This window comes from Lacerta agilis, chromosome 2 (genome assembly GCF_009819535.1).
Source record: "Lacerta agilis isolate rLacAgi1 chromosome 2, rLacAgi1.pri, whole genome shotgun sequence".
NCBI classification, from domain to species: Eukaryota; Metazoa; Chordata; class Lepidosauria; order Squamata; family Lacertidae; genus Lacerta; species Lacerta agilis.
This window is the reverse complement of record NC_046313.1, coordinates 12,373,689-12,400,050: the sequence shown is the minus strand read 5'-3', so window position 1 is coordinate 12,400,050 and position 26,362 is coordinate 12,373,689. Positions and strand designations below refer to the sequence as shown.

The window sequence follows — 26,362 nt, the reverse complement described above, 5'->3', positions numbered from 1 at the left end:
AACCCGAGGTACCACTGTACCACTGTACTAATATTTCCCTTGATCTGGACTCTGTACTTCTGTTGATGCAGCCTAAAATAGCATAGCTATTTGACAGAGCTTCCCTGTGTCGAGTAAGTTCTTGGATCTGGTGGCTTTTGCAGGTCTTTCAAGCTTTTTGAAAATTTGGGGATCTGATGCCGCCCAACTTGGGATCCCTCTGTAATCATTTAGCTCCTCCCAACTCTGTATCCTAAACAGTTAACGTACCTCCTAGGTTCCTGCCTGAACATTTCCTTTGCTTGTCTCCCTTCCATCCTCCTTAATTGGCCATGCTCCCTGCCAAGCCATTGGCAGGATCACCCCCCCTTTTTTTTCCTTTTTTTTGCTGAGGGAGCCCAGATTGCGGTCTGTCATCTTGATTGATCCCCTCCTTCTCCAGCTCAGGTCAGTATAGCAAGTGTTCGCCAAGGGGGGGTTTCTGCAAGAAATGGCCTAGTGACGCTGGCTGCCACTTCTGAAGAGCAAGAGGACCTGACGGATCTCCTGAGGGACGAAGAGAGAGGAGAATATACAGTACATTGCTTGTCTTGGAGTTCTCTCCAGTAAAAACCCCCGGCATGATTGCTACCCATCAGAACATGACAACCGCTCTGGTGAGTTCTGCCTGTAGGTTCAGCTAGTCAGTTTGCCCTGAAGCAGTGTGTGTTTGTGTTTGTGTGTGTGTGTGTGTGTGTGTGTGTGTGAGAGAGAGAGAGAGAGAGAGAGAGAGAGAGAGAGTTGGGTTAGACAGACTTAGGGATTCTTTCCCACTCTTGTTGGCCCCAGTATTGAAACTTGGGAAAGTATTTTTTTTTCCTTCGAAAACCCCAATACCCATGGGCCTAATTTAGTTGAAGCTGATTTCATTACATGTTCTGTTTTGCACATTGCGCTTTGCGGGTTAGATCCAAATTGTTAACATTAGTTTTGCATAGTGGGTCAGACGTGCTTTCTCCTTCTATATGAGGCTTTTACCTCCTACGCACTTTGGCAGGGGGTGGGATGGAGGAGAAGGGAAGTGCCTGACTAAAAACATCCTTGGTTGGGGAGTTTATTTGATATTTATGTTTTTAAAAGCATTCCAAAACGTTTGTCCTGGCTGTATCAAGGTGATTCTATATTGCAGTTCACAATGTGTGATACTGCTATGGTTGGGCAGTAGCCAAAGCAAACTGAAAACTGAATGGATGTCTAATGTTTCATCTGTTTGGTATTATGAGACCTGTTAGATGCTCTGCAGAATTGCTGGTGTTTCCCACACTCATCTATACAGGTATCTCCTTCCCCCCCTTTCCTTTTTTTCTATTCTAGGCATCATTTTAAGGGGTACATTTAATACGATAAGGGGCAGCTGCTCTCTCTTTGCTTCAGGGGTGGGACTTAGGATGCTCTCTAGTGAGGAATACGGGAGCAGTTCTGAGGTGATTATACGGTCTGCAGAATGAAGTTATAAGACTTAAGATGGTAGAATCCTGGACTAGACTGCATCAGACTGCAGGATGTTTCTATGTTTTTGAACGCTTTCCCACCTTTAAATCAACAGCAAACTTCTCAACAGACCATAAACTAGGAAATCGGAGAGAGAGAGAGAGGTTTTGCGTAACCCTTTCCATGGTGTGTGAATTTACTACATGGAGGGACAGCTTACCTAGGTAGGGTGACTGAAGAATAATTTCATGCACACAAGGCTGGCAAGTAACAGTGAAAGAGGAGGAGAATTAGTCCAGGTTATGTGGCACAGCGGGACGCGAGTGGCGCTGTGGGTTAAACCACAGAGCCTAGAGCTTGCTGATCAGAAGGTCGGCGGTTCGAATCCCCGCGATGGGGTGAGCTCCCGTTGCTCGGTCCCAGCTCCTGCCCACCTAGCAGTTCGAAAGCACATCAAAGTGCAAGTAGATAAATAGGTACAGCTCTGGCAGGAAGGTAAACGGCGTTTCCGTGCACTGCTCTGGTTTGCCACAAGCGGCTTTGTCATGCTGGCCACATGACCCGGAAGCTGTACACCGGCTCCCTCGGCCAGTAATGTGAGATGAGCGCCGCAACCCCAGAGTCGGACATGACTGGACCTAATGGTCAGGGGTCCCTTTACCTTTCCCTATGTGGCACAGACACCACTAAACTGTGCCCATGCAAGGGCTAAAAGTGGCCAGTGTGGACGCATGACATCACTGGCTTGAATTTATCTTATTTATTTACCATTTCCCTGACACCTAACTCCTTGTGGTGCTACCACAAATGAGGATTGTCTCACCAGTAACATCTGCCTGCCAATATTAACTGAAGTCCTATTAGTTGTCTTGAGAGTATACGTAGTTTTCCTCTACTGAGGTTCTGTGGGGCGGGGGCAATGAACCAGTTCAGATATGCCGTGGGATCCTGCTCTTGGCAGTAGTTGGCAGATGTGATGGAAGCAACCACTCTGCTTCAGTTAAATCGCACCCACAACCTGGAGCTGCCCTCATCCAGTACTTAGATTCTGTCCTGCAGTGGTGGAGAACTTTGTACCCTCTAGCTGTGGCTGGACTGCAGCTCCCATCAGCCCCAGGCAGCATTGCCAATAGCCAGGGGTGATTGGGGGGTGGGGTTGTATGACATCTAGGTCAGGAGCATCCTTTAGAGCAGGCACGTCCAACAGGTAGATCAGTGGATGTCTGTGGTAGTTCACTGGTAGATCACTGGCTCCCCCAAAGAAGCTCAACAACTTTGGCTCTCCTAAAAAAAGTTCAACAACAACTTTGACCTAAATGCCTAAAAAACAGGGCTTTCCTCCTCCCCCCAAAAGCTCAACAACTTTGACCTGAACCCCCAAAAAGGGGTAGATCACTGCCAGTTTTTAACTCTGTAAGTAGATCACAGTCTCTTGGGAGTTGGCCACCCCTGCTTTATAGCAGTTGTGGGGGAACTTTGTGCCTCCAGATGTTGCTGAGCTACAACTCCTATCAGCCCCAGCAGGTATGGCCAATGGCCAGGGATTATGGAACTTGTAGTCCAGTAACATCTGAAGGACCAAAAGTTCCCCACACCTACTTTGTAGGAAAAGCTCGTTCCTTGATCTGCCTTAGACTGGAAACCCAATTGCCCAGGGTGGGACAGGTTTGAATGTGGGGAATTTTAAACGCAGCAACAGCTGCCTGCAAAGTCTCCGTTGTGGGCGACACCAATCACTTCTCTCAAGAGAGCTGTAGGGCCAGCATTGCAGCATAGGGAGCCAAACTGTGGCTTCCAAGTCCAAATGTTTCAGGAGCAAAGATGTGCCTTGGGGTGGGCCATGAACCCATCCTGCCGGGCTCTCATCCAAGCTGCTTTGGCAGCTCTCTGAAGTGATCTCTTAATTAAGACTGAAAATACCAGCAAGGGAGGAAAAGAACAGAAATGGTGCCAGGCAATTAGTTTAAAAGCCCTGTGGGTTTATAGATCAATCGGAGAGCTAGCCTCTATCAGCTTTTTTTTTTTTTTTATTAGCACCTCCTGGTTTCTATAGGGCAAGCAAAAAGTAATAAATGACCAGCCTAGAATCCTATCCCAGCCTGAGGAACATCTTTGTGAAGAAGAACACATACAACCTGTATTCGCAGAACTCAGTGAGATGTTTTTTATGAAGAGGCATCATGGATATAGATGACTCCTCCATTAGGCCACACAGCCACACCTGCCATGATCGCAAACCTGGAGACTTGCTGCTGAATAAGCACATCAGTGGTGCTGTATTTTGGAGTGTATGGGGTGTTAGGGGAGGGGCGGTGCTTCTGGTGGGGACATGTCATGCTCCTTCTGAGGTAGTTTGTCCATCTTGGGCCCCTCACTCAGCTCTCAACTGTGGCTCCTAGAAGCTTTCAACATGCAACATCAGACACACCTTGGCTTCAGCTAGGAATCTTTTGACTCCACCGGAGGGAGCAAGGCCAGTTTACTCCATGAATCCAGTTTACACCTAGGAATCTGGTCTTTTTAACTCCACTGGAAGAAGCCAGGCCAGCGTGCTGCTACCCTCCATATGTTACAGGACTTCCAACGTCATATCAGCCCCAATGGTCAGTGATTATGGAGGTTGGACTCTTAAAACACCTGAAGGCCACCTTGTTGGTTTGGGCACCATGGTTCATAAGCGTACCATGGTTCATAAGCATGCCATGGTTTATGCTATCTGGCCATTTCACAATCAATGGTTTTTGGAGCAGGTACGGTCTTATAATGGGAGGAAATAGATAGCCCTCTTCCACTTGGTTTAACTTGGGACGAGTTAAATACTCATAGCTAAACTTGGAATGAAGCAAGCTGGTTTGCACTAACCGAGGATCTTTTCTCTCCCTCCTCACGCAGAACATGGGTTTCAGCAGATCCCCACCACGCAACTGGAAGGGAATTGGGATCGCAATGTTGGTAGTGGCGATGCTGGCGTCGGTCATCATTGTGGCTATCCTGATGCTCACTCCAGGTGATGCCAGCAGGGCAGGGTGCTTTCATGGATGGTAGCTTAGTTAGGGTTGCCTTACACCCAGATTTTCTTGGACACGCCCGGGATTCCAATGATGGAATTAGTGTCTGGGGTGAAATCAGCAAACTTTTCGCAAAAAAAAGGCCAGCAACCTTCCCAAAAACAGCATAACGTTTTGTGTCCAGATATTTACTTCTTGAAATACGGCAACCCTAAGCATAGTGGAAACTTTTGGCACATTCCTGGTCCTCCGGGGGTTAAAAAGCATAATCGGGGTATTTTGTTATTTTAAAAGGAGAAGCATTAAAAGAGAAATCAGCTGCTAGCCCCCTCTGATAATAAACTGGTGCAATGCAAGTCAAATTAGGCACTGCAGATCCTTTGCATAATGGGCTATTAGACGCGAGTGGCGCTGTGGGTTAAACCACAGAGCCTAGGGCTTGCCGATCAGAAGGTGGGTGGTTCGAATCCCCGCGACGGGGTGAGCTCCCGTTGCTCGGTCCCTGCTCCTGCCCACCTAGCAGTTCGAAAGCACGTCGAAGTGCAAGTAGATAAATTGGTACCACTCCGGCGGGAAGGTAAACGGCGTTTCCGTGCGCTGCTCTGGTTCTCCAGAAGCAGCTTAGTCATGCTGGCCACATGACCCGGAAGCTGTACACCGGCTCCCTCGGCCAGTAAAGAGAGATGAGCGTCACAACCCCAAAGTCGGACGCGACTGGACCTAATGGTCAGGGTCTCTTTACCTTTACCTTTACAAGACTTCATTGAGTATACCCTTTGGTGATAGTAGCTAGAGACTCAGATGTGCACATAAAAGCAGGAGCCAGCTCCCTTCCTGGTGATCCCAGTTTCCCTTCATTTTCCTCTTCCAAGATGCACAGCTCTGCCTCCATGGTAAGGCCAATCTCTCTGCTGATTTGCACCCACTCACTCTGCTTTTCTGCTTGGCTGTCTCAAGTGTGTCGGCTATAAAAGTCTGGGAGCCAGGCAGGCAGTGAGCACATTGCCAGGCACCTATAGCTAAGGTTGCGGAGAAATTTAGATCCGTTCACATTTGAAGGCCAGCCTACCCAATTTGTGCGTTGTGAAATAGTACGCAGGCTGAAACAGAGCCATCCTTCAAAATCTGCGCTTCTCTGAAGTTGGCAAGGCATATCTCCAGCCAAGTAATCTGTAATGCACATGTCTAGGAGGATAAAGTGTGCGACCCATTGGGGCAACCCAGTCAGATTGGCAATACAATAATAAAAATTATGTATCTGTGAAAGTTGCGTACGGAAGTGCATTATATTAGGGGAAATATAAACATTAGGGAAAATGGGTATGTGAGGCAAAATTGCAAGTAAAAATGGTCAAATTAGGAGAAATCTGCACTAAAATGCTGGTGAAATTCCCCGAGGACTTTAAAAAAATATTGCCAGCTGTTGTGGAGAACCCAATGGAAGACTGGAAAAATTAGAAGCGGAAATGGACCCATTTGACCGTCTCTGCCTCTGCAGCACAGTTCCACTTTTTGCCTTCCTCGCATGTTCAATATGCATGCCGATGCCCTTATAAAAGGCCTCCAGGTCTTGAGGAATTGGTGGCTCTCTTGCTGTTGTTGGCCTCCAGTTCCCATCTGCCCCAGCCAGCATAGCTCAGTGGTCAGGAATGATGGGAGTTGTAGTCCAACCACACCTGAAGAGCCACAGGTTTCCTGTCTGTGCTCTAGATTGCCCAGAACAGGCACACAGTGGAGTGGCGCTGCACACTACTAGCCAGCTGTTCACCCTTGTCTTTCCATATCTAGAAGACCCCCCAATTGGCTTCCGCACTCCTCTGACTCTTGATGACCTGGAGAGTGATGATTTCCAACTCCACCAACCCCAGCTACATTGGGTGACAGGTGAGTTGTTTTCCTCTGATGTGTGCTAGAACGCGGACATGTCAATAAGGTGTTCTTATTCGAGCCGATTTGTTTGGGCTAAAGGCTGCCTGGTGGAATTTATTCCACACTAGTGATTTTATGAGGAGCCAATGTCTTTTACGAACCAACAGTTTGTCCTAAGAAACGCCCAAAACCTCTTCTACGATTACATATGGCAGTGGACATTCAATAACATGGCAATATAGGTAACCTGGGGACATGGGTAGGGCTGTAGCTCAGCGGTAGAGCACCTGCTTTTGCATGTCGAAGATCCCAGGTTCCATTCCTGGCAACTTAAAACCCTACTGAAACCATGGAGAATGTCTGCCAGTCCGTGTACACCACTGGTGGGGAATCTATGGACCTCTAAAGGTTCATCATCTCTGACATAGATAAGATGGAGCTAGACACACAAATGGCCTGATTTAGTATAAGAAAGGCTCTTATGGAAGTTTGTGTTCCCTTCTGACTTTATCCTTGGGGAAACCCTGACAAACTTCACAGGAAGTCCAGCGTCTTCCAAAACAGTTTTACTAGAGAATCGCAAGATAAATATTTTTTTTACATATCAAGAAATGCCCTGAACATGACTCCATCCACCCTGAAACGTCGTCACCAGGGATGCAGGTGTATTGAATGAGGATATGCTGATTGGCTACTCAGGCACAAGTTGAACCATTTTACAAGATCAATTTGGCACATCCAGATCCAATGAAAACCTTGCCCTTCAGTCCATTTTAAATGTTCCCGAGTACCTGCAGCTCCTTAGATTATTTAACATACTGCTACAAAAGTTAGGTGCCTCCCGGTGGCAAGAACCCATGGGGTTCCAGGCACTCACCCAGGGTCTGTGGTCCTTTGGAGAATTGAGACATGACGGAGACTGTCGTAGCTTTAAGAAATGTGGTTTATTCACCTATTTACACCTTCAGTCTGCATGGGGGGACTCCAGATCTTACAGCATGGTCATTTCAAGAGGGGTTTGCCCCTCTCAGCAGTGCAGCCAGCCTTCAGCCAGCCTGCCCAAGATGGATCCAAGTATTTCTTCTTCCTTCTTGTTCCCATAACACCCTGCTAAAAACTCTCTTTTCCTGTCACCTCCCATCCAGTTACCCTGGCAACCTTCCAAACCCCTAGGGCAAGGGCGGAGGACAGCTCTCTTGTATTGGCAATGCCCCTCAATGGTCCTGTATTGTTTCTTAATGGGCCTAGCTTGACCAGGTCCTGGTTTTTTTTTGCATAGGCTAGATCAGGAATCCCTCTACAGCTTGTATTTCTCCCTTCACATCCCAAATAACTAAAATCCTACCATTTAGAAATGTATAGGGTTTAGAACAGAGTTCAGCAAACTTTTTCAGCAGGGGGCCGGTCCACTGTCCCTCAGACCTTGAGGGGGGGCCGGTTTATATTATTTTTTTGGGGGGGGGAAGGAATTCCTATGCCCCACAAATAACCCAGAGATGCATTTTAAATAAAAGCACGCATTCTACTCATGTAAAAACACCAGGCAGGCCCCACAAACAACACAGAGATGCATTTTAAATAAAAGGGCACCTTCTACTCATGTAAAAACACGCTGATTCCCAGACCGTCCGCGGGGCGGATTTAGAAGGCGATTGGGCCGGATCCGGCCCACAGGCCTTAGGTTGCCTACCCATGGTTTAGAGGGATCCCCCCTGAAACCTATAACAGTATTTTCCTCATTTCAGGGTCAAATTAGATGTGACATTATTTTATTTATTTGTATTTGTTTTATTTTCCCTCCTTGCCCCGCCATAGCGCCCAAGGGGTTCCCAATAGCAGCTGTAGGGAAACCTGAGTAGCTTGGGGACCCTGGAAGGTGGGTGGGAAAGAGAAGTTTTCTTCACCCTGTTGCAGTCTCGAAACAAATATCCTCTCTGAAGCTGCTGCCTGTATTTCAAGGGAAGTGTCCTTTGGCACTGGTGGGAGTTTCCCCTCAACTGCAAATGACACCTTCAGAGAAGAGACTTGTTGGGAGTGTGGCAGGGAAAATAAGAATTAAACTTCTGTTAACCACCTGCCACACATTTGAGGCCGCTCTGGACTGTTTACAAATTTTTTTTTAAAAAAAAAAGGCGTGCATGACTGCATCCATGCAGTTAATGTTGTGTGTAGTTTAGCCTTGGATACCACAGCAACACTTATTTTTAAATGTTCTGGATTCAACATCTAGCTGTGGGAAAGGAGTTGAAACCTAGTGGATGAAGCAAAGGTGAATTCCTGCAATGCAGGGCTTCTTGAAAGGGGAAGTTTGACTGGAGTTGGTCTGCAAAGCAAACCACCTAGTTTCTTTAATTTTCTCGCCCGCAGGCAGTTTCCTTCCCTTTCCCGTGCTTCTGTAGAAGAAGCCAACTTCTGCGTATTACATTTATCACTATTTTTGCCTTTGTTAGTTGTTCTATACACACACAAAAACCCCTCGAAGTGTAAAATGAGCGTGGCGTGTAAGTAGCCAATGTCAGAAACCACCGCTGGTTGAGAAGTTAATTTGGGCACCCTGCTTGCTTGCTTGCTTTTTCTTTGCCCAGATGATGAGTTGGTGGAGCTAAGCGACACAGGGACCATGATGAAGTGGCACATTGGCCAAAAGAACAGCACCCTCTTGGTGGAGGACAGAGATCTGGTAAGAACAGCGACTTGCCATCCACTGCTGATCATAGAAGCTTAGGGCAGGGGGTCGGCAACCTAAGGCCCATGGGCCACAAGCGGCCCACGGGGGTCATTTAATCGGCTCACGAGCCGCCCCTGAACTGAGCCGCCTGCTGTTGGGACTCGCTTCTGCGGCACCAGAAATCACGTCTGCGCAAACGCAGACGCTGGAAATCACGTCTGCGCAGTCACAGGAAATGGTGGGTGGGCACACTCCAGCCCACGGAGGGATCTCTGCTGGAGTGAACCAGCCCAGGCGAAGTAAACCTTGCCAACCCCTGGCTTAGGAGAAACTTGAAGATCCTTTGGAGCCAAACTATGGATTGTTTCCAATTTAGCACTAAGTTGAGATATGCCCAAAATCTTCCTTCTGGATAGGTGACCCCAGAAGATCAATTTGGGTGCCCCTGTCCTGAAATAGAGCTCTACAGATGACTGAGAGCAGCTATCAGTTCTTCCTTCAGGTGGGAAAGGTCTGCAGCTCAGTGGCAAAGCACCTGCTTTGCAGCCAGAAAGTCCCAGGGTCCATCCCAGGCATGTTTAGGTAGGATTGAGAAGAGACCCCTGCCTGAAACCCTGGAACACTGCTGTCAGTCAGCATAGAACTTCTGGCCCTCCAGATGTTGTTGGATTCCATCTCCCACCAGTCCTAGCCAGCATGGCCAATCTTCAGGGTTGTTGGGAGTTTGGCAACATCTGAAGGGCCCCTACACCACCCTTGGTGTTAGACCAGAGTTTCCCAAACTTGGGTCTCCAGCTGTTGCTGGACTACAACTCCCATCATCCTTAGCAAGCAGGACCAGTGGTCAAGGATGATGGGAACTGTAGTCCAAAAAACAGCTGGAGACCCAATACCAAGAGAGGCAGACAATACTAAGCTAGATGGACCAATGAGGTGACTAAGGCAGCTTCTTGGTCTTTAGCCTACTTGTTCTCAGCTCAGATTGCTCACCTGTTCTTGAGCTCTGAGCACCTGAAAGGCTTCAATATGAAAAACAAAATAAGTTTGGCCTCAAGAATAGGTGCAGTTGCCCCATCTTACATTAACAACCCCGTTCTTCTTTCATCCCCTCTTTTCTTGCCCTTCCACAGCATTTCTTGAAAGCCTCCCGCTTCCAAGTGTCACCGGATTTGCAGTTCCTGCTTTTGGCTTGCGATGTGCAGCAGGTAAGGGCCCAAAGTGCTTGCAGGCTGGTTAATTCCTCCACCCAATGCATTTTATATATATAAAAAGGCAAAACCTTTAAACATATGAGGTGCTGGAATCGATCCACCCGCCACCTGCCCCAGAAAGGGTCAAGATTTATCACAAACAGAATCTTGAACAGGCCAGTTGGTGCTGAAATTGGCCGCCTTTCCCTGTTCCCTTCTTGGATAATTATAAACCATATTAATGTGGAAAACTGCAGAGCCACCGTTCTCCATGCCAGCCGTGGAAAATTAATCTTGCTTCTCTATCCATTCCTGCTAATAAACCAAATTTTTCTAATGGGGCTGTAGTCTATCTCATAGGTGGGGAACCTCTGGTCTGTGGGCCTGATTTGGCCCACCAGGTCTCCCCATTGGACTGTGCAACTGTTGTGGCTATGCCACATATAGGATGCCTGGTGTGGGGCTGGTATAGATGCAGCTGGGCTATAGGGCTGTTTGAGCAGCCATCATTTTTTCGGTGGCTAGAATGAACTCCTGGAAAGGCACCAGTAAGAGGGGCTAAGCCAAGAACCACATCACTGGGAGCTGTGAGAAAGGGAGGGTGAAGCCAGACTTGCCGGAAGCCTATGAACTACTACGTTTAGCAGGACTGGAAGCTACAAAACCCAGGAGCTTCCAAATTTAATGCAGCAGCAGAAGTGCCAGATCAATACTTTGCAAAAGCACCTTACAGGTACCAAAAATCGGGGTTTGCATAGACCATAGCTCAACTCCTTTCCTCATCCCATCCCATCCCATCCCATGGCAATTTGATTATACCGGTAAGTTAAAATCATGCCTCTCCTCAGATTTCCAGTCCACAAGTGTCATCTAAGTGCATCTGTGATCACACGTCTAAGGTAAAGGACCCCTGGATGGTTAAGTCCAGTCAAAGGCAACTATGGGGTTGCGGCGCTCATCTTGCTTTCAGGCTGAGGGAGCCGCCGTTTGTCCATAGACAGCTTTCCGAGTCATGTGCCCAGCATGACTAAACCGCTTCTGGCACAACGGAACACTGTGACGGAAACCAGAGCACATGGAAATGCCATTTACTTTCCCACCACAGCAGCACCTATTTATCTCCTCGCACTGGTGTGCTTTCGAACTGCTAGGTTGGCAGGAGCTGGGACAGAGCAATGGGAGCTCACCCTGTCATGGGGATTCAAGCCGCCAACCTTCTGATTGGCAAGCCCAAGAGGCTCAGTGGTTTAGACCACAGCGCCACCCACTTCCCTGCTGATGTCAGACCTAAAAGGCATCAAGGTCTTCAACGGTATTGAGAACTGGAGCGAAGGTCACATCTGCATCATACATTTTAAAGCACACGGCTTGCCTCAAAGAATCCTGGGAGCTGTAGTTCTTTAAGGGTGCTGGGAGGAATTGTAACTATGAGGGGTAAGTGGAGGTTCCCAGAATTCTTTGGGGGAAGCCATCAGTTCTAAATGTGCTTTAAGTGTATGTTGTGGATGTGACCCAAGTATATAAGCCTATCCAGCTTGGTTAAAAATGTAAAGGGACCCCTGACCATTAGGTCCAGACGTGTCTGACTCTGGGGTTGTGGCGCTCATCTCGCATTACTGGCCGAGGGAGCCGGCGTACAGCTTCCGGGTCATGTGGCCAGCATGACAAAGCCGCTTCTGGCAAACCAGAGCAGCGCACGGAAACGCCGTTTACCTTCCCGCCGGAGCGGTACCTATTTATCTACTTGCACTTTTGACGTGCTTTCAAACTGCTAGGTGGGCAGGAGCTGGGACCGAGCAATGGGAGCTCACCCCATCACAGGGATTCGAACCGCTGACCTTCTGATCAGCAAGCCCTAGGCTCTGTAGTTTAACCCACAGCGCCACCCGCGTCCCATCCAGCTTGGTTAGGTGAAGGCAAAAAAAAAAAGCAGCTTGGTAGAGTAAATGGAAATGATCCCTTTCGCTCCAAAGGGTCTTAGAGCCAACATGGTATAGTAGACTGGGGAGAGCTGGATTTGGTTGGACCACTCAAGCTCCAAAGGAATCCAGCTTTGGGCAAAACTTGTCCATTACTTCTTCCTATCTGATTGCCAGGCAAGCCAACCACCATGGGTATCATTAGTAGAGGCAGCTGCAGAAAAAGGGAGAATTGATGTCCCAGGAAGCGTCTACCGTTCCATACTAACATCAACTTTTTATTTCCTGCTGGTCTGTAGGTTTTTCGCTACTCTTTCACAGCTCGCTACTTGATCTATAACTTGGGCACCAGGTAAGAACTGGACCCACACCATAGGACGAATTTATTCAAAGAGAACAACGAGGTCTTTATTTGCCGTATTGTTATTTGAATCTATTCCATCACGTATGTCCCACTTCTGTTCCATATCTTAAAGGGGTCCACAACCTTTGGGACCTGGGTGGGTCACATGTGTTGTGAGTACCAAAAATTATTATCCTACTGCTGTGGATTGGCACAGCAGCTTTCAACATAAACACACATATTCTTCATTCTGACACCCTTTACATTTATTTATTTTTAAACCGTTGTTTGTAATACTTTGTGGTCTTAGTAATTATGTAATTAGTTATGCTTGTTAAAAGAACATTTAAATAAAGAGATCCTTTTTATTTTTATTTTAAAAGCACCCTTCCTGCTTTCCTGTTGACTGACAGCCAGTTTGCCATTACGAAATCTCTCTGTAGGCATTGCGGTCTATGCGTAGGAATTAATGTGAAATCCATTAGCAGATTACAGTGCTCAGCGATCGCATACTTAGGATTTTTCACTCAGTGAATGAACACAGCTGAGTTCCCAGCATGTACTGTGTGTGGAAAGCTAAACCCACATGAGGGGTTTGTCACATCTTATATTCCTACACTCAGGTTTCATATTAATTCTTACCCAGAAGTTCTCGCTGCGCTGGAGTCTTGTAACTTGTGAAATATATTCCTAAATTTACACAGACACCTCCAGCCTTTCCTCATTGGGTTAGTCCTCCAGATCTTTAATTAAACAAGGCTGCGTCATTGATTGTTCAGCACCAAATATTTCTGCTCCGGTTCGTTGTTCCCAACCCCATGGTTTCAGCACTGTACCATAAACTGAATGGTTTGTTGACTTTCACTTTACTTTGTCTTTATGTCCTTAAGTCTAGATTATTTTTTTGTAATAATGAATATATTCAAGGACGAGGGAAGCTGCAAGGCCCCCAGATTACACTCACTGTTGGCCGTGCTGGGTGGGGTTGTAGAACAGCTGACGAACCTCAGTTTCCTTGTCACTACTTTATTAAAAGCACACACCATAAAATCAAAAATTTGAAGCTGTTGATTACAACTATAAACTATCTATGCCGATATATGTTAGGTTATTTTTTGCAAAATTCCCTTCTAGCTGTGGAGAGGGACTAATAGATTAATCCCTTGTTTAGTCTCTCTTGCTCCACCCCCAAATTACACAAAGTCTTGCTAACAGTGGACCAGGCATTAGCATAAGACGCCCTACTGCACTCTTTCAGCCTGCCGCACTTCCCAAATAATTCTCCTGCAGGAAAGTGATCTCATGTTTCCTTTTCCAGGGAGACCAGCAACCTCGATGTGCCCAAGGCAGATACTGTGCGTCTGCAATATGCAGCCTGGGGAGCCAAGGATAACCAGCTGGTAAGTACCTATTCAGTTTATTTACATTTTCATAAATTCAGGGCCAGCTCTACCATTAGGTAGAGTGAGGCTGCCATCTCAACTGGCTGGTGCTGGGGGCATTGATTGCTTTCCCCCACCCTAACCAAATACAAATACAAATTTATAACAAAAGAACTGCAAAACCATATAAAGAGTTTTCTCTGAATTTCCAGACTTCCCCCCGTCCCCTCCATGGGTCCTTATGTCAACATTTACAACTGCATATCAATCCGTTAACCACATTTTTTGTCCATCTGAATTATCCTTAGTCTTTCTTACCTTACAAGTGAGATTAAAATCCTGCTCATAGCTGTCAACCTTCCCTTTTTTGCGGGAAATTCCCCTATCAGTATTATACTATAGACTATAGTACTGATAGGGGAATTTCCCGCAAAAAAGGGAAGGTTGACAGCTATGATCCTGCTTATGTTTTCATCTGCTTACAATGGTCTCCTAAGTACATTATAATTTTTTCCCATTTTTTTAAAAAAATGTTCTTGTCCTCTTGGTTCCTGAGCTTTCCAGTTAGTTTTGCCATTCCGGCATAGTCCCATCAACTTGGTTTGCCAGTCTTCCCTGGTTGGGATTGTTTTGTCTTTCAATCTCTGCACTAGTAACATCTGTGCGGTTGTTGTTGCATACATAAAAAGTCCTTTGGGATCCATCCCCATTCTTTCCTGAGTTGCCTTCTCCCAGTGTGTCACAGACAGCAACATTGGAAGAGGCGCCGGCAAACAGAGAGGCAACCAGTTCAGGCCATGTGCTCCAGCAGGCATGGCTGCACTGCTCACATGGTGCTGGTGCAGCTGCAATGCAGCATCTGAGTTTGCGGCAAGCAGCGATGGAGTTGAAGCGTTGGAGAGCAGAACTGTGTGGGCTTGCCTCCCTCAGTAGATGGACGGTGCTGTCCCTTCAGTACCAGGAAGATCCGAGGGCCAGGCTGGTTGGCTTCTGTATGGATAATGGGGCACAGATAATGGACAATGCAGAGCTGTCTTGCCCACCAAATTAATTCATTAGCTGAAAAGCAAAGTTGTTGACCACAATTGGTGTTATTCAGGCAGCAGCCCTAGTATATTTTTATTTTTGTAATTTTTTTATTTGACAAAGTATTAATCATAAATAAATAAGAATAAAAACGTGCACCCCACCACCAAGACCATTCCATTGTAACTATCCAACTTCCCAAAATTCCAACAGCTCTTGTGATGGTTTGATCCCTTTTCGTTTTAACAGTACAAATTATACAAACCACCCTCCATGTCTCCTCAAAATCATTTCTCCTGCATATTCCCTGTCTTACCTTAATGGCACATGTTAATTTAGCATTAATAGCAACACCCCACACCTCTTTATACCATTCTTCTATTTTATATTCTGCTTGCCCTTTCCACTTCCTAGCTATAATAATTCGTGCAGCTGTCCATAAATTTGTGAGCAAGTCCTTCATAGCCTGCCGAACCTTCCACCCCACCATAAATTGATGACAATGCTACCTCTGGACTTTTAGTCAACTTCAACCCAGTGATTTCTGTTATCTCCTTAAACACCCTTTGCAAAAAAAAAAAAGGTGCAGATATTTACACCCCCACCACATGTGAACATAATTCCCTGTTTCCTGGCATCCCCTCTAACATAACACCAAATGTTCCTTGTTTATTTGATTTTATTTAACAGTCAGATTAAAGCAGCCCTAGTTTATATAAGGGTGGGGGGAAATGGATTTAGCAGGACATTTTCAGTTTGCATCTGTTTCTTTCCCACCCCAGCCTCTGGCAAGGTTTGCCCAATGGTAGTTTTCTCGTTGTAGATTAGACTGCATATGTCACAACCAAGAACAACGCAGGGCGGCCTGTGACTTGATTTCCATCCTCGGTAGTTTGAGTTAGAGCTTGGTGAGCATGGCTGCAGCAGCAGCAGCAGCAGCAGCAGCAGCAAAAACAACAGTTGATCCCTGTGGGCAAGACCTGGAGAAGGGATCCCTGGTGGATCGCGGCAGCATAAACCAGCATTTTGCCTGTGAAGTTGCTCTTTGGCTCCCCGACCTTTTTAGTTAAGGTTAGCTTCCCCAGAAAGCTGCTGTGATCACCCGTGGTGCCATTGGGGTAGGACTTTATTTTTATTTTTTATAAGAAATTTATTGATATTTCAGGAAAATACAGAAAAAGAAAAAGAAAGAATACATACACAATACAAGCTACAAGATACAAACAAGAAAAACTTATACAATACATAAAATACACCTACTACAACAAAACACCTATTTAACTATTTTAATCTTATTTAAAATCTTACTTGGGGGACTTCCTCACGTCCTCTCTTCTGCGTTCATTTCAAATATACTGTAGTAACTTTATAACTACTTTAACTCTACTTTTACGACTAATCTTAATCCTTATCCTTATCTGTCATCTTATATCTATCACTTTATTCTTCACAGAAATACAAAGAATGAAAAAAAATCACAATTCTACCTTCTTATGTTCTACTTTAAACTAACATTTTAATGCTATCACCTATAATATCCACTGATTTCAATTTCAAATATCTAACTTTTCCCGTCGTTTCAAATATTCTTTAAATTTCTTCCAGTCTTCTTGCACCTTCTCCTCCCTCTGGTCTCGGAGTTTTGCGGTCAGTTCTGCGAGTTCCATATACTCAATTAACTTCATCTGCCAGTCTTCCACTGTTGGTAGATCTTCAGTTTTCCAGTTTTTAGCAATTAAAATCCTTGCAGCTGTGGTGGCATACATGAAAAATATTCTATCTTTGTTGGGGATCTCATGATTGGTCATGCCCAGCAGAACGGCCTCTGGTTTCTTAGTAAATGTGTTTTTCAACACTTTTTTAAGTTCATTATAGATTTTCTCCCAGAAGACCTTTACCTTTGGGCACATTGGGGCAGGACCTTAGGGTAGAAGAATTCAACTGACTTGGAGAGGAGGGGGGGGGTGACAGATTGAAAATACAGCAGGGCTGGCTTAACACATTTTGAAGTAACGGAGGGAATATGCCTTGCCCTCTGAATTGGGAAGCCCCCAATTCTTATACAATTTAGTATAGAATCTAAAATTACCTAATTGCATCCCTGGTAGCAATAATAGAACCAGAAGTTTCAGACGAGCTGATCCAGTCATCTTACTGATTTATTCCATTCCCAGGTGTTCATCCTGGATAACGACATTTATTATCAGCCTGGAGTCTCCAGCCGGGCCAAGCGCATCACCACATCTGGGCACCAAGCAGTTGTCTTCAATGGGATTGCTGACTGGCTATATGAAGGTGAAGAAGCCTGAGTAGGGTCAAGGCCCTATGAACACAGTCAGGAGTCCTGGGCAGCAGTCTTCTAGGGGGTGGCATCGCCCCACCCTCTTTGCGGTGCCAGAATAACACAGCGGAATGCTTTCACACACCTGTGATTTTAAAAGTCTTGCCTTTACTTGTGAGGGCATTTTCTTTTTTAACAGTCAAGCAGCGTACAGATTTTATGAAATAAACAAAAAATAGTTCCTCTCAATTCCCCTCTGAGTCCGTGCAGTTCTGATTAATGGCCATTTAGGAGCAATTTGCACTTTCTCCTGTCACCAGCAAAACATCGATAAAGTTTAATTAAAATTAAAGTTAAACGAAGCACTCTGAAGTGCAGTGAAGTGCATTGGCCAGTTGTGTCTTTCTTGGCCTGCAGGGGGAGCTATTTCTTTATTTAACCTTTCCAGAAATAAACACTCTGCTTTCAGGGGTGGCATTTGGTAGAACCGTTCAGAGTGATCTGCCTGTTGAGGCCTGAAAATTATGGGTGAATGAGGGGGGGGGAGGGGTCTGAGCAAGTAATCTAGGTGGAAGTAACAGAGAAGCGGATGTTTTCGGAGACAAAGAGTGCCCCTTTGTGCATTCTGTGTATTCTGCGTATCTCATGATCAAAGGCAGGTGGGCTGCAGCAGACGTGGTTTACTGCTTGATACTCACATCTGGTGTGATTCCCCCCCCCCCCCCGCTTCCTTCCAAGAGGAGATCCTGCAGGCTGCCAGCACCCACTGGTGTTCACCTGATAGCATGTGGCTAGCCTATCTTTCCATCAACAATTCCCTGGTGCCAAAGATGGAGCTGCCCCAGTTTCTTGGAGGAAAATACCCTGCCAGCCAACACTATCCCTATCCTAAGGTGAGTCCCACTTCTGTCCTCCCATGCCAAGGGGTGGACCAGAGGGAGGCCAGCAGTCACAAGGGTGTTTAGGTGACCTTAGAGCAGGCATGGCCAAACTTGGCCCTCTAGCTGTTTTGGGACTACAACTCTTGTCATCCCTAACTAACAGGACCATTGGTCAGGGATGATGGGAATTGTAGTCCCAAAACAGCTGGAGGACCAAGTTTGGCGATGCCTGCCTTAGAGGAACCAACCAACCAACCTGCATGTTTTTTGCTGGTCTAACTTTGCACATTTATCCTCTCAAATCGGGTGCGAGGGGAGCCTTTGGGCCTCCAGTTTTTGTTGAACTACAACTCCCATCAGCCCTAGAAAACATGGCCAATGGCCGGGGATGATGAGAGTTGTAGTTCAGTAAAGAGATCCCGACAGTTGAAGAATGGCAGATGAAGCTAATGGACTTTATGGAACTCGCCGAACTGACCGCGAGACTCCGGGACCAGAGGGAGGAGAAGGTGCAACAGGATTGGAAGAAATTTAAGGACTATTTAAAAAATCGTGAAAAGCTAGATATTTGAAGCAGAACTGGCTTGTTTAATTGGCTTTAGCTAGCTGATGTTAGATGAAAATAGTATACAAGAAGTAATGTTATGAATGGTTTAAAATATTTAGAAACGCTTAAGGATATGTTGTTTAAGTAATGAATTATATATGATTAGTTAGTATCTTAAAGATTATTAAGAATAGTGGTGAATGTTAAGAAAATAGTTACAAAGTTACCAAAGTATATTAATATTGAACACAGTTGAGGGAATGGGGGAAGTCCCCCAAAGAAGATAGAAACTAGAGTTAAACATTGATTTTTCTAATGTTCCAGTTTAGGTATGTATGAGTTTTCTTTTGTTGTTTTTTATGTTGTTTTAATGTGTTTGATGTGTTTTTTTATTATTTGTCAATTGTCTTTGTTTTATCTGTTTGATATGTTTGTTGTTTAATGTAGAAAATAAAAATTTTATTATAAAAAAAGAGAGTTGTAGTTCAGTAACATCTGGAGGGCCATCGTTTCCCCACACCTGTCTTATACACCTGTCCAACATTTCTCTGATGAAAATAGGGAGGTCCTAAGGAAAAGCGGGACACTTGGCCTCTGTAAATTTTGGGAAATAGGGACACTTGGAGGGTCTGGTCTTAAGGGTTTGCAGAGCCCGGTGTAGACTCTTGGCACCTCAAAGCCAGCAATGAGGAACCTGTGGTCGTAAATATGTTGCTAAACTACAACTCCCATTATCCCTAACCATTAGCGATCCTAGCTAGTGCTCATGGGAGCTGTAGTCCAACAACATCTGGAGGGTCACAGGTTCCCCATTCCTATGGAATATGGTTTGCTTATAAGTACCACCAGCCTGGCTATTAGTGCATGAATGCTTATGACTGATGACAGCTGACATTTCCTGCTGTTGCATGTTCTCTTCCCACCCTGACTTGTTCACATGTTTTGTTCCCTGCCCTTGACTTCCTCCTGTCTCTCCCCTTTCTCTTCTCTTCTCAGGCCGGACAGCCCATCCCTTCAGTTCAACTCTTTGTGGTGAACCTATCTGGAGTGCTTCACCTGCTGGAGCTCCTACCTCCGGAATCCTTCCAGGGCAGGTGAAGGGGAAGGGAGGGTCGGTGTTGCCTGGTGGGATTTTGTTCCCCTTTATCCAAGCAGCTGCAAGTTCAGGAAGTGTCTCCTTTGAGCCGTGTGGCCACCAGAGCCATCTCATCCATAGAGGCCGGTGGCACGGCGCGCCAGAGCGCCGGGCACCCCAGGGGCGCCCCCGCGAGCCCGCCGGCATACCGGGATCCCCCTCCCCAACCCGCCCCCGCCCCCACGGGCAGGCGGGCACTCGCGCGCCGGCGGGCGGGCTGTAAGCCGCCCGCCCTCGCCTCCCGGAGCCCCAGCTGGAGCGCTGGAGCGGCGCGGGGCTTTGCGCGACCTTCCAGCACTCCAGCTGGGGCTCTGGGAGGCGAGGGCAGCCGGCTTGCAGCCCGCCCGCCCGCCGGCGCGCGAGCGCCTGCTCCAACGCCACGCCCCTCATCCCCCGCTTGCCCACCCCCCCTCCAGAGGGGCGGCCAGCGCGGGAGGGAGGTGGGCGGAGAGGCAGCAGGCTGGGGGCGCCGAGGGATCGCTGCGCCAGGGCGGCTGATCCCTCTAAGACGGGCCTGGTGGCCACACTTCCAATCCAAATTCATCCTCCTTATACCCAGTGCTTTTCTTTTTTAAAAAATGTTTAGGGGTACTCTCATTTTGACTCAAGAAAATCGCCATTTTATAGTTCAAATCAGGAAAAATAAATACAGTAAATGGACAAAAGTACAAAGATTCACAAAATGTTTAGGGGTATACGTACCCCCAGAAAAAAACACTGCTTATATCTGTAAAAATTTGCTGCTGCTATTGTTGCTGCTGCTGTTGCTGTTATTACTAGTGTCATCATCACCATGCTCTGTTGACTTCCCACCTGGACTACTGTAATATGCTGTATAAGGGGCTGCCCTTGAAGGGTGATGTAAAAAATGGACTTTTGCTTTTGCTGCCCAACTCCCCAATGGGACCCCGAGTCCCCTAAGTCCATGATTGGCCAGAAAAAAAATGAATGGAGGCAGGATCCAGTGGAAAACAAGGCAGATGTTTATTATTTATGTTGTACTAGAGTCGTCGCCCCCCCCCCCTTTCCAAGGAGGGAGAGACACTGAACAAAAGTGTGCAGGAAACTTTGGAGACTTTTGACATTGCCCTTAGCCAAAGACTATCCCCCAATCATCATACATACATCATAGGAGGCAGTCTACAGCAGAAATCCTGTCTGCTAGAATACCTGACAATGGTCACTGATTGCATTACCTGGGCAGCCTGGCCATTCTTTTGTGATAGTTAGCTAGAGAGAGACTTGCTACTGTTGCATGTTACTGAGTACAGGTACTATATAAGCAGGCTGGCTCAGCCCTTCAGTTCAGTTCTGTTCCAGCCTGAGAATAAAGAGAGCTGCTTGGAGAATCACTGTGTTGTCTGCTATGTCCACCCATTATTTAATATTTGAGACCTTAGAACTCTTTATAACAAGTGCAACAGGTTTCCCACTCCTGCTTTAATGTATAGCATCCAACAGGGCAGAACATGCAAAGTGCAGCCATTGCTGTTTTCCCTCTGCAACCAAATTCTTTGACATCTCTCCGTGCCGGTCAGTTCAGAAGCTTGCTTTTTTTTTGTACTTCCTGTCCGGCACAGGGCAAGAATGCAAAGAAAGGGGCCTGGTTATGCTGGTCGGCTAATGGATCGATGAACTTTTTGCCAAATGACCCCAGAGGGAGCCAAGACTGTTTAGTTTCCTCCCTCCCAAGCATGCTGGTTTCACTACTGCTCTCTTTCCAGGGAATATTACATCACCATGGTAAAATGGGTGGGGCACTCCCGGTTGGCTGTGCGATGGTTAAATAGGCCGCAGAACATGTCCGTGCTGAGTCTGTGTGAAGCTGCCACAGGGGCCTGCACTGAGGTGAGCTCCGTTACTGCAGTACTAAAATACAGCCGTATTATTCTGTTATGACATTCCTCTATCCCACCTTTCCCCCACCTCACAACAACCCTGTGAGGCAGGCACCCCCAAACTCGGCCCTCCAGATGTTTTGGGACTACAACTCCCATCATCCCTAGCTAACAGGACCAGTGGTCAGGGATGATGGGAATTGTAGTCCCAGAACATCTGGAGGGCCGAGTTTGGGGGTGCCTGGGCTAAGAGATGGTGATTGGCCCCAATGAGCTTGATGGCAGAACTGGGGGTTTGACACCTGGTCTTCCAGGTCGTGGTATTTAACAGCTATACCGAAATTGTCTCTCATGTACTTCTGTGTGTGAGAGAACTGGGTTTCTATATATGGAGCTACCTTTTAAAAGCCGTTCTTTAGAAAGCCTTTCAAAATCCACCTTATAAATGCATCCTTTCATGAAAGGGGAGGGGATAGAGGGTTCTAACTTAGTACCTCAGGGAGTTAATAAAGAATACAGGGGTGAGGTTGTGTTTGGGGGTATAGTATGAGGTACCAGGCTGCAGTTTTGTCCTATTTTCTCCCTCCCAAAGGCTTTGCTAACCACGTTTTGCATCCTCTTAGAGATACAAAGTGACATCAGATTTCTGGGTCGACATGCAGGTAAGAGGCTTGAGATCATTTTGCTCCTTTATTATTCCCTATGCCAGGCCAGCTACATTCCCACATCTCATCAGGAAATTGCTGTTTATCTGTCAATCAACTGACACACACACATTCTTCAAAATGTCCATGTCAATCATCATCACAAACAATGAATGACCATTCATTTAGCAAAGGGTGTCAGGTAACGTAAAAGGACCCAAGTTGTAAATGTTTGCTATCCAGAATAAGCTAGTTCTGCTCCCGGCTGATGGCAGAAAAGCAAACAGCGGCTTGGAGAGGCCTTTGTGTGTGGAAGCAAACCTATTCCCAGCTTCTGATATTCTGGCCAATAAGTGCACAGCCATAGAGATGGTGGACGAGAACTTAAAAATGCCTTCTCCAAATTATCCATCCATTTCATAACATCACATAATATCACTATTTGTGTTTAGTTTTTCTGCCGGTTGTTTTGACTTTTGATAGTTCCTTCGGTGTGTCCTTCAGGGGTGGGGAACCTGTGTGGTCTTCCAGATGTTGTTGGATTTGATGGTCGGGGTGATGGGAGACAACATATGGAGGGCCACAGGTCAGCCATCTTTGCCTCAGGCTCCATCCCCTGCAGATACTGGGAAATCGAGGACCTACTGAATATTCACAGCCTGGCCCATGACCCAAAAACTATGAAACGTTTCTTTGGTTGGAGGGTTGAGGACTTGAGGAGAGACAAATGACATAAGGCAACCCGAATGGAGAGGGAGAAAGGGTTGTGACTCAGGGACAGAGCATTGGCTTCACATGCTGAAGTGCCCAGGTTTAATCCTCAGCATATCTGCGGTAGGCCAGAGAGAGACTCCTTCTGGAAGTCCTGGAGATCTGCTGCCAGTCAGTGTAAACACTACTGAGCTAATGGACACCGGGTGGGGCTGTGGTCTAAACCACCGAGCCTCTTGGGCTTGCCAATCAGAAGGTCAGCGGTTTGAATCCCTGTGACGGGGTGAGCTCCTGTCCTGGCTGGCTTCTGCCAACCTAGCAGTTTGAAAGCACGCCAGTGCGAGTAGATAAATAGGTACCGCTGTGCCTGGAAGGTAAACGGTGTTTCTGTGCGCTCTGGTTTGCATCACAGTGTTCCTTTGCGCCAGAAGCGGTTTAGTCATGCTGGCCACATGACCTGGAAAGCTGTCTGTGGACAAACGCCGGCTCCCTTGGCCTGAAAGCGAGATGAGCGCCGCAACCCCATAGTTGCCTTTGACTGGACTTAACCATCCAGGGGTCCTTTACCTTTACATCTAGGTGGATTAATGATTAGGCAGAATCCTATGCAATGCAAACCCAGGGTGTTCTGAACCACAGGCAAAGTTAACATGTGGCATTAAAATGAATAAATCAATGTCCAGCCTGGCAGCACACTTGAGCCAGGCTTGGCAGGTGGGTCTAACTGCTGTATCTTCCTTTCCCACATGCCCCCAAGCGAGCCTCACTCTCGGGCCCTGTGGGAAATGAACGTGGCGGCAGCTAGACTCGGTCACCCAGTGCTGCTCAGAGCATGGCTGGCTGCCACTACGTATAGTTACAGGAGGTCCCGGGTCAAAGGGGAAATACTTGAAGGGAGAGCTTCCTGTAGAAGGGAACCGGAGGAGCAAGCCAAGGTGGGCCTGGAGGCCGAGGTGTAAGCAAGGCTCCCAGTTTAGTAAACTTAAGTTGTTTCTGTGTGAGTTTACCTGAAGTGCCTAGAGTCTGTTTTTAAGAAGGGCAGCCCTGCTGGGCAACGGCAAAGCCGCCACCTGAGTTAGGGAGGCACGCGGGCAGAGGGAGGGGGACGGCCCACACCCATCAGAGATCTGATAATAATAATAAATAATAATAATAATAATAATGAATAAATAAAACGTTCCTCAACCAGGCCTTTAGCTGATTGACATCCAGTGCCCCATTTCCCCTATAATTTTTACTGAAGCTTTTTTTGTGATACAAAACAAACAAATAAGCCAGGAAAGGTACATATAGCATCTCCGGTTTCAATTCATAGCCTTTTAAACTGTAATGGGCAGGGGGCATTATGGGTTTGTTTTTGTTTTTGTTTTGTATTTTCCATTTTTATATTGTGATTTTATGTTGTAACCGCCCTCAGGTCTGTGGTTATAGGGCATCATCATCATCATCATCATAAATAATATCAAACACTCACCTGCGTATCCAGCAGGGCATTCACATCTTCCTTCCTATGTATCCCAGCAAGGAATGCCTATCTTTTCTGAAGATGCCGAGACACTTTTTCTGCCGGTGCCTGTGAAGCAGGGGCCTCGTGGAGAATTCCACCATGTCACCATGCTTTCCACGCAGGTAAATTTAGCTACCCGATATCCACCTGCTGTATGTGGCTGCCAGCTTTAGGAACCCCCCCCCCATTTCCAGATGAGGAACAGCTTCCTACAGAAGTTGCTGTTCGCTTCTCCACATGCCTGCAGGCCTCCCATCTTGTGCCGTGTCCCATGAGACATTTGAAAGCAGGGTTGGGCAACCTGTGCCTCTAGGACGGTGTGCGAATTTTGGCTGAATTTCATAAGGCATCTTTCAGGGGTACCTACCGTAACTTGGTGACTTCCAGGTGTTGTTGGACTACAGCTCCCAGAATCCCTTTGCCATAGGCCATGCCAGCTGGGGCTGCTGGGAGTTGAGAGTGCAACAAAAACATCTCTGACGGGCACCATGTTGGCTGGTGCCTGGTATTAAAGGCACAGTAGCCCTGGCTAGAAAACCAAAAGCAAAACTTGGAAACTCTCTGTGGTTCACAGCATGGTAGTAACGGGAAAAGGAGGAACCACAGACTGGGCATTGGGGGAAGAAGGAAGACCAAAGGGAACGGTTAATAAGGAAACTGGAATGGTGTGTGAAAGACAATATGCACAGGAAACTGGAGAAGAAGTGTGTGTCTCTTATTGTGATCCTCAGCTTAGTCTGAAGGAAAATATTCAATATACCATGAAGCCCCAGCTTCAAAAACAGTAATCATTTTCCATCTAGGATTCCTACCCACTCCACTTTAACTAGACATGAAGTAGCAACCCAATATGCAGAAGTTCGCGGGTGGCGCTGTGGGTTAAACCACAGAGCCTAGGGCTTGCTGATCAGAAGGTTGGCGGTTCAAATCCCCGCGATGGGGTGAGCTCCCGTTGCTCGGTCCCAGCTCCTGAGCACCTAGCAGTTCAAAAGCACATCAAAAGTGCAAGTAGATAAATAGGTACCGCTCCGGCAAAGTGCAAGTAGATAAATAGGTACCGCTCCGGCGGGAAGGTAAACGGTGTTTCCGTGCGCTGCTCTTGTTCGCCAGAAGCGGCTTAGTCATGCTGGCCACATGACCCGGAAGCTGTACGCCAGCTCCCTTGGCCAGTAACACGAAATGAGCGCCACAACCCTAGAGTTGGACACAACTGGACCTAATGGTCAGCGGTCCCTTTACCTTTATGCAGAAGTTCAGCAGCTTAATGTCTTGAGTTTGCTTGAGTTTTGCATGTCCGGCTGCAGGAACAGAGGGGAATAGTCGGGGGGAAGATAGCAACAACACCTGGATTGTGATGACACATGTGAGTCTTACGATACCCCCCTCCTTCTTTTTTTTCTCCTGCCAGCCCAGTCGCAAGGAGAGCAGCGTGCGCCTCCTGACCTCTGGGATCTGGGACGTCACCAGGATCCTGGCCTATGATGAGAACAGCAAACGGCTGTGAGTACCCAGAGGCCATGGTCCTCTCCGTGCCCTAGAGCAGCTCCTTCAGATGGAAGTAGGTAGGGAAAACTATGTCTTGGCTGACACTGTCCTTTTCCGTAGATATTTCCTGAGTTCTGAAGACAGGCTCAGCTCTAAACATTTGTACAGGTGAGTATTCCGGCTCGTGCCCTACTAATAATGCTTGGGATTTATACAGAGCACAGATAGGACCTTCTGTTCAGGGTTCTAGCTTAACCAGCCATGCCACATCCCAGGAAACTCTATTCCACCATTTTTCCAGATTTCTGTGTCTCCCCACCACCGTCAGTCAGTATTTTGTGCCCATTAAAGGTAAAGGTAAAGGGGCCCCTGACCATTAGGTCCAGTCGTGTCCGACTCTGGGGTTGCGGCGCTCATCTCGCTCTATAGGCCAAGGGAGCCAGCGTTTGTCCGCAGACAGCTTCCGGGTCATGTGGCCA

At 47.0% G+C, this 26,362-nt stretch overlaps 1 protein-coding gene across 1 annotated transcript in view; it reads left to right on the top strand.

Annotated features, from left to right (window-relative positions):
* The first annotated feature begins 4,281 nt into the window (after nucleotides 1–4,281).
* LOC117043028 (inactive dipeptidyl peptidase 10-like) overlaps nucleotides 4,282–26,362 on the top strand; it is a 40,168-nt gene continuing 18,087 nt past the window's right edge. The window contains exons 1-14 of the mRNA XM_033142652.1: nucleotides 4,282–4,456; nucleotides 6,246–6,341; nucleotides 8,912–9,006; nucleotides 10,125–10,199; nucleotides 12,403–12,455; nucleotides 13,765–13,846; nucleotides 17,029–17,149; nucleotides 17,874–18,028; nucleotides 19,560–19,657; nucleotides 21,423–21,546; nucleotides 22,160–22,198; nucleotides 24,413–24,520; nucleotides 25,807–25,898; nucleotides 26,004–26,051. Coding sequence (XP_032998543.1) covers nucleotides 4,345–4,456; nucleotides 6,246–6,341; nucleotides 8,912–9,006; nucleotides 10,125–10,199; nucleotides 12,403–12,455; nucleotides 13,765–13,846; nucleotides 17,029–17,149; nucleotides 17,874–18,028; nucleotides 19,560–19,657; nucleotides 21,423–21,546; nucleotides 22,160–22,198; nucleotides 24,413–24,520; nucleotides 25,807–25,898; nucleotides 26,004–26,051 — 1,298 coding nt within the window. The 5' untranslated portion in view covers nucleotides 4,282–4,344. The remainder of the gene's footprint in view (nucleotides 4,457–6,245; nucleotides 6,342–8,911; nucleotides 9,007–10,124; nucleotides 10,200–12,402; nucleotides 12,456–13,764; nucleotides 13,847–17,028; nucleotides 17,150–17,873; nucleotides 18,029–19,559; nucleotides 19,658–21,422; nucleotides 21,547–22,159; nucleotides 22,199–24,412; nucleotides 24,521–25,806; nucleotides 25,899–26,003; nucleotides 26,052–26,362) is intronic.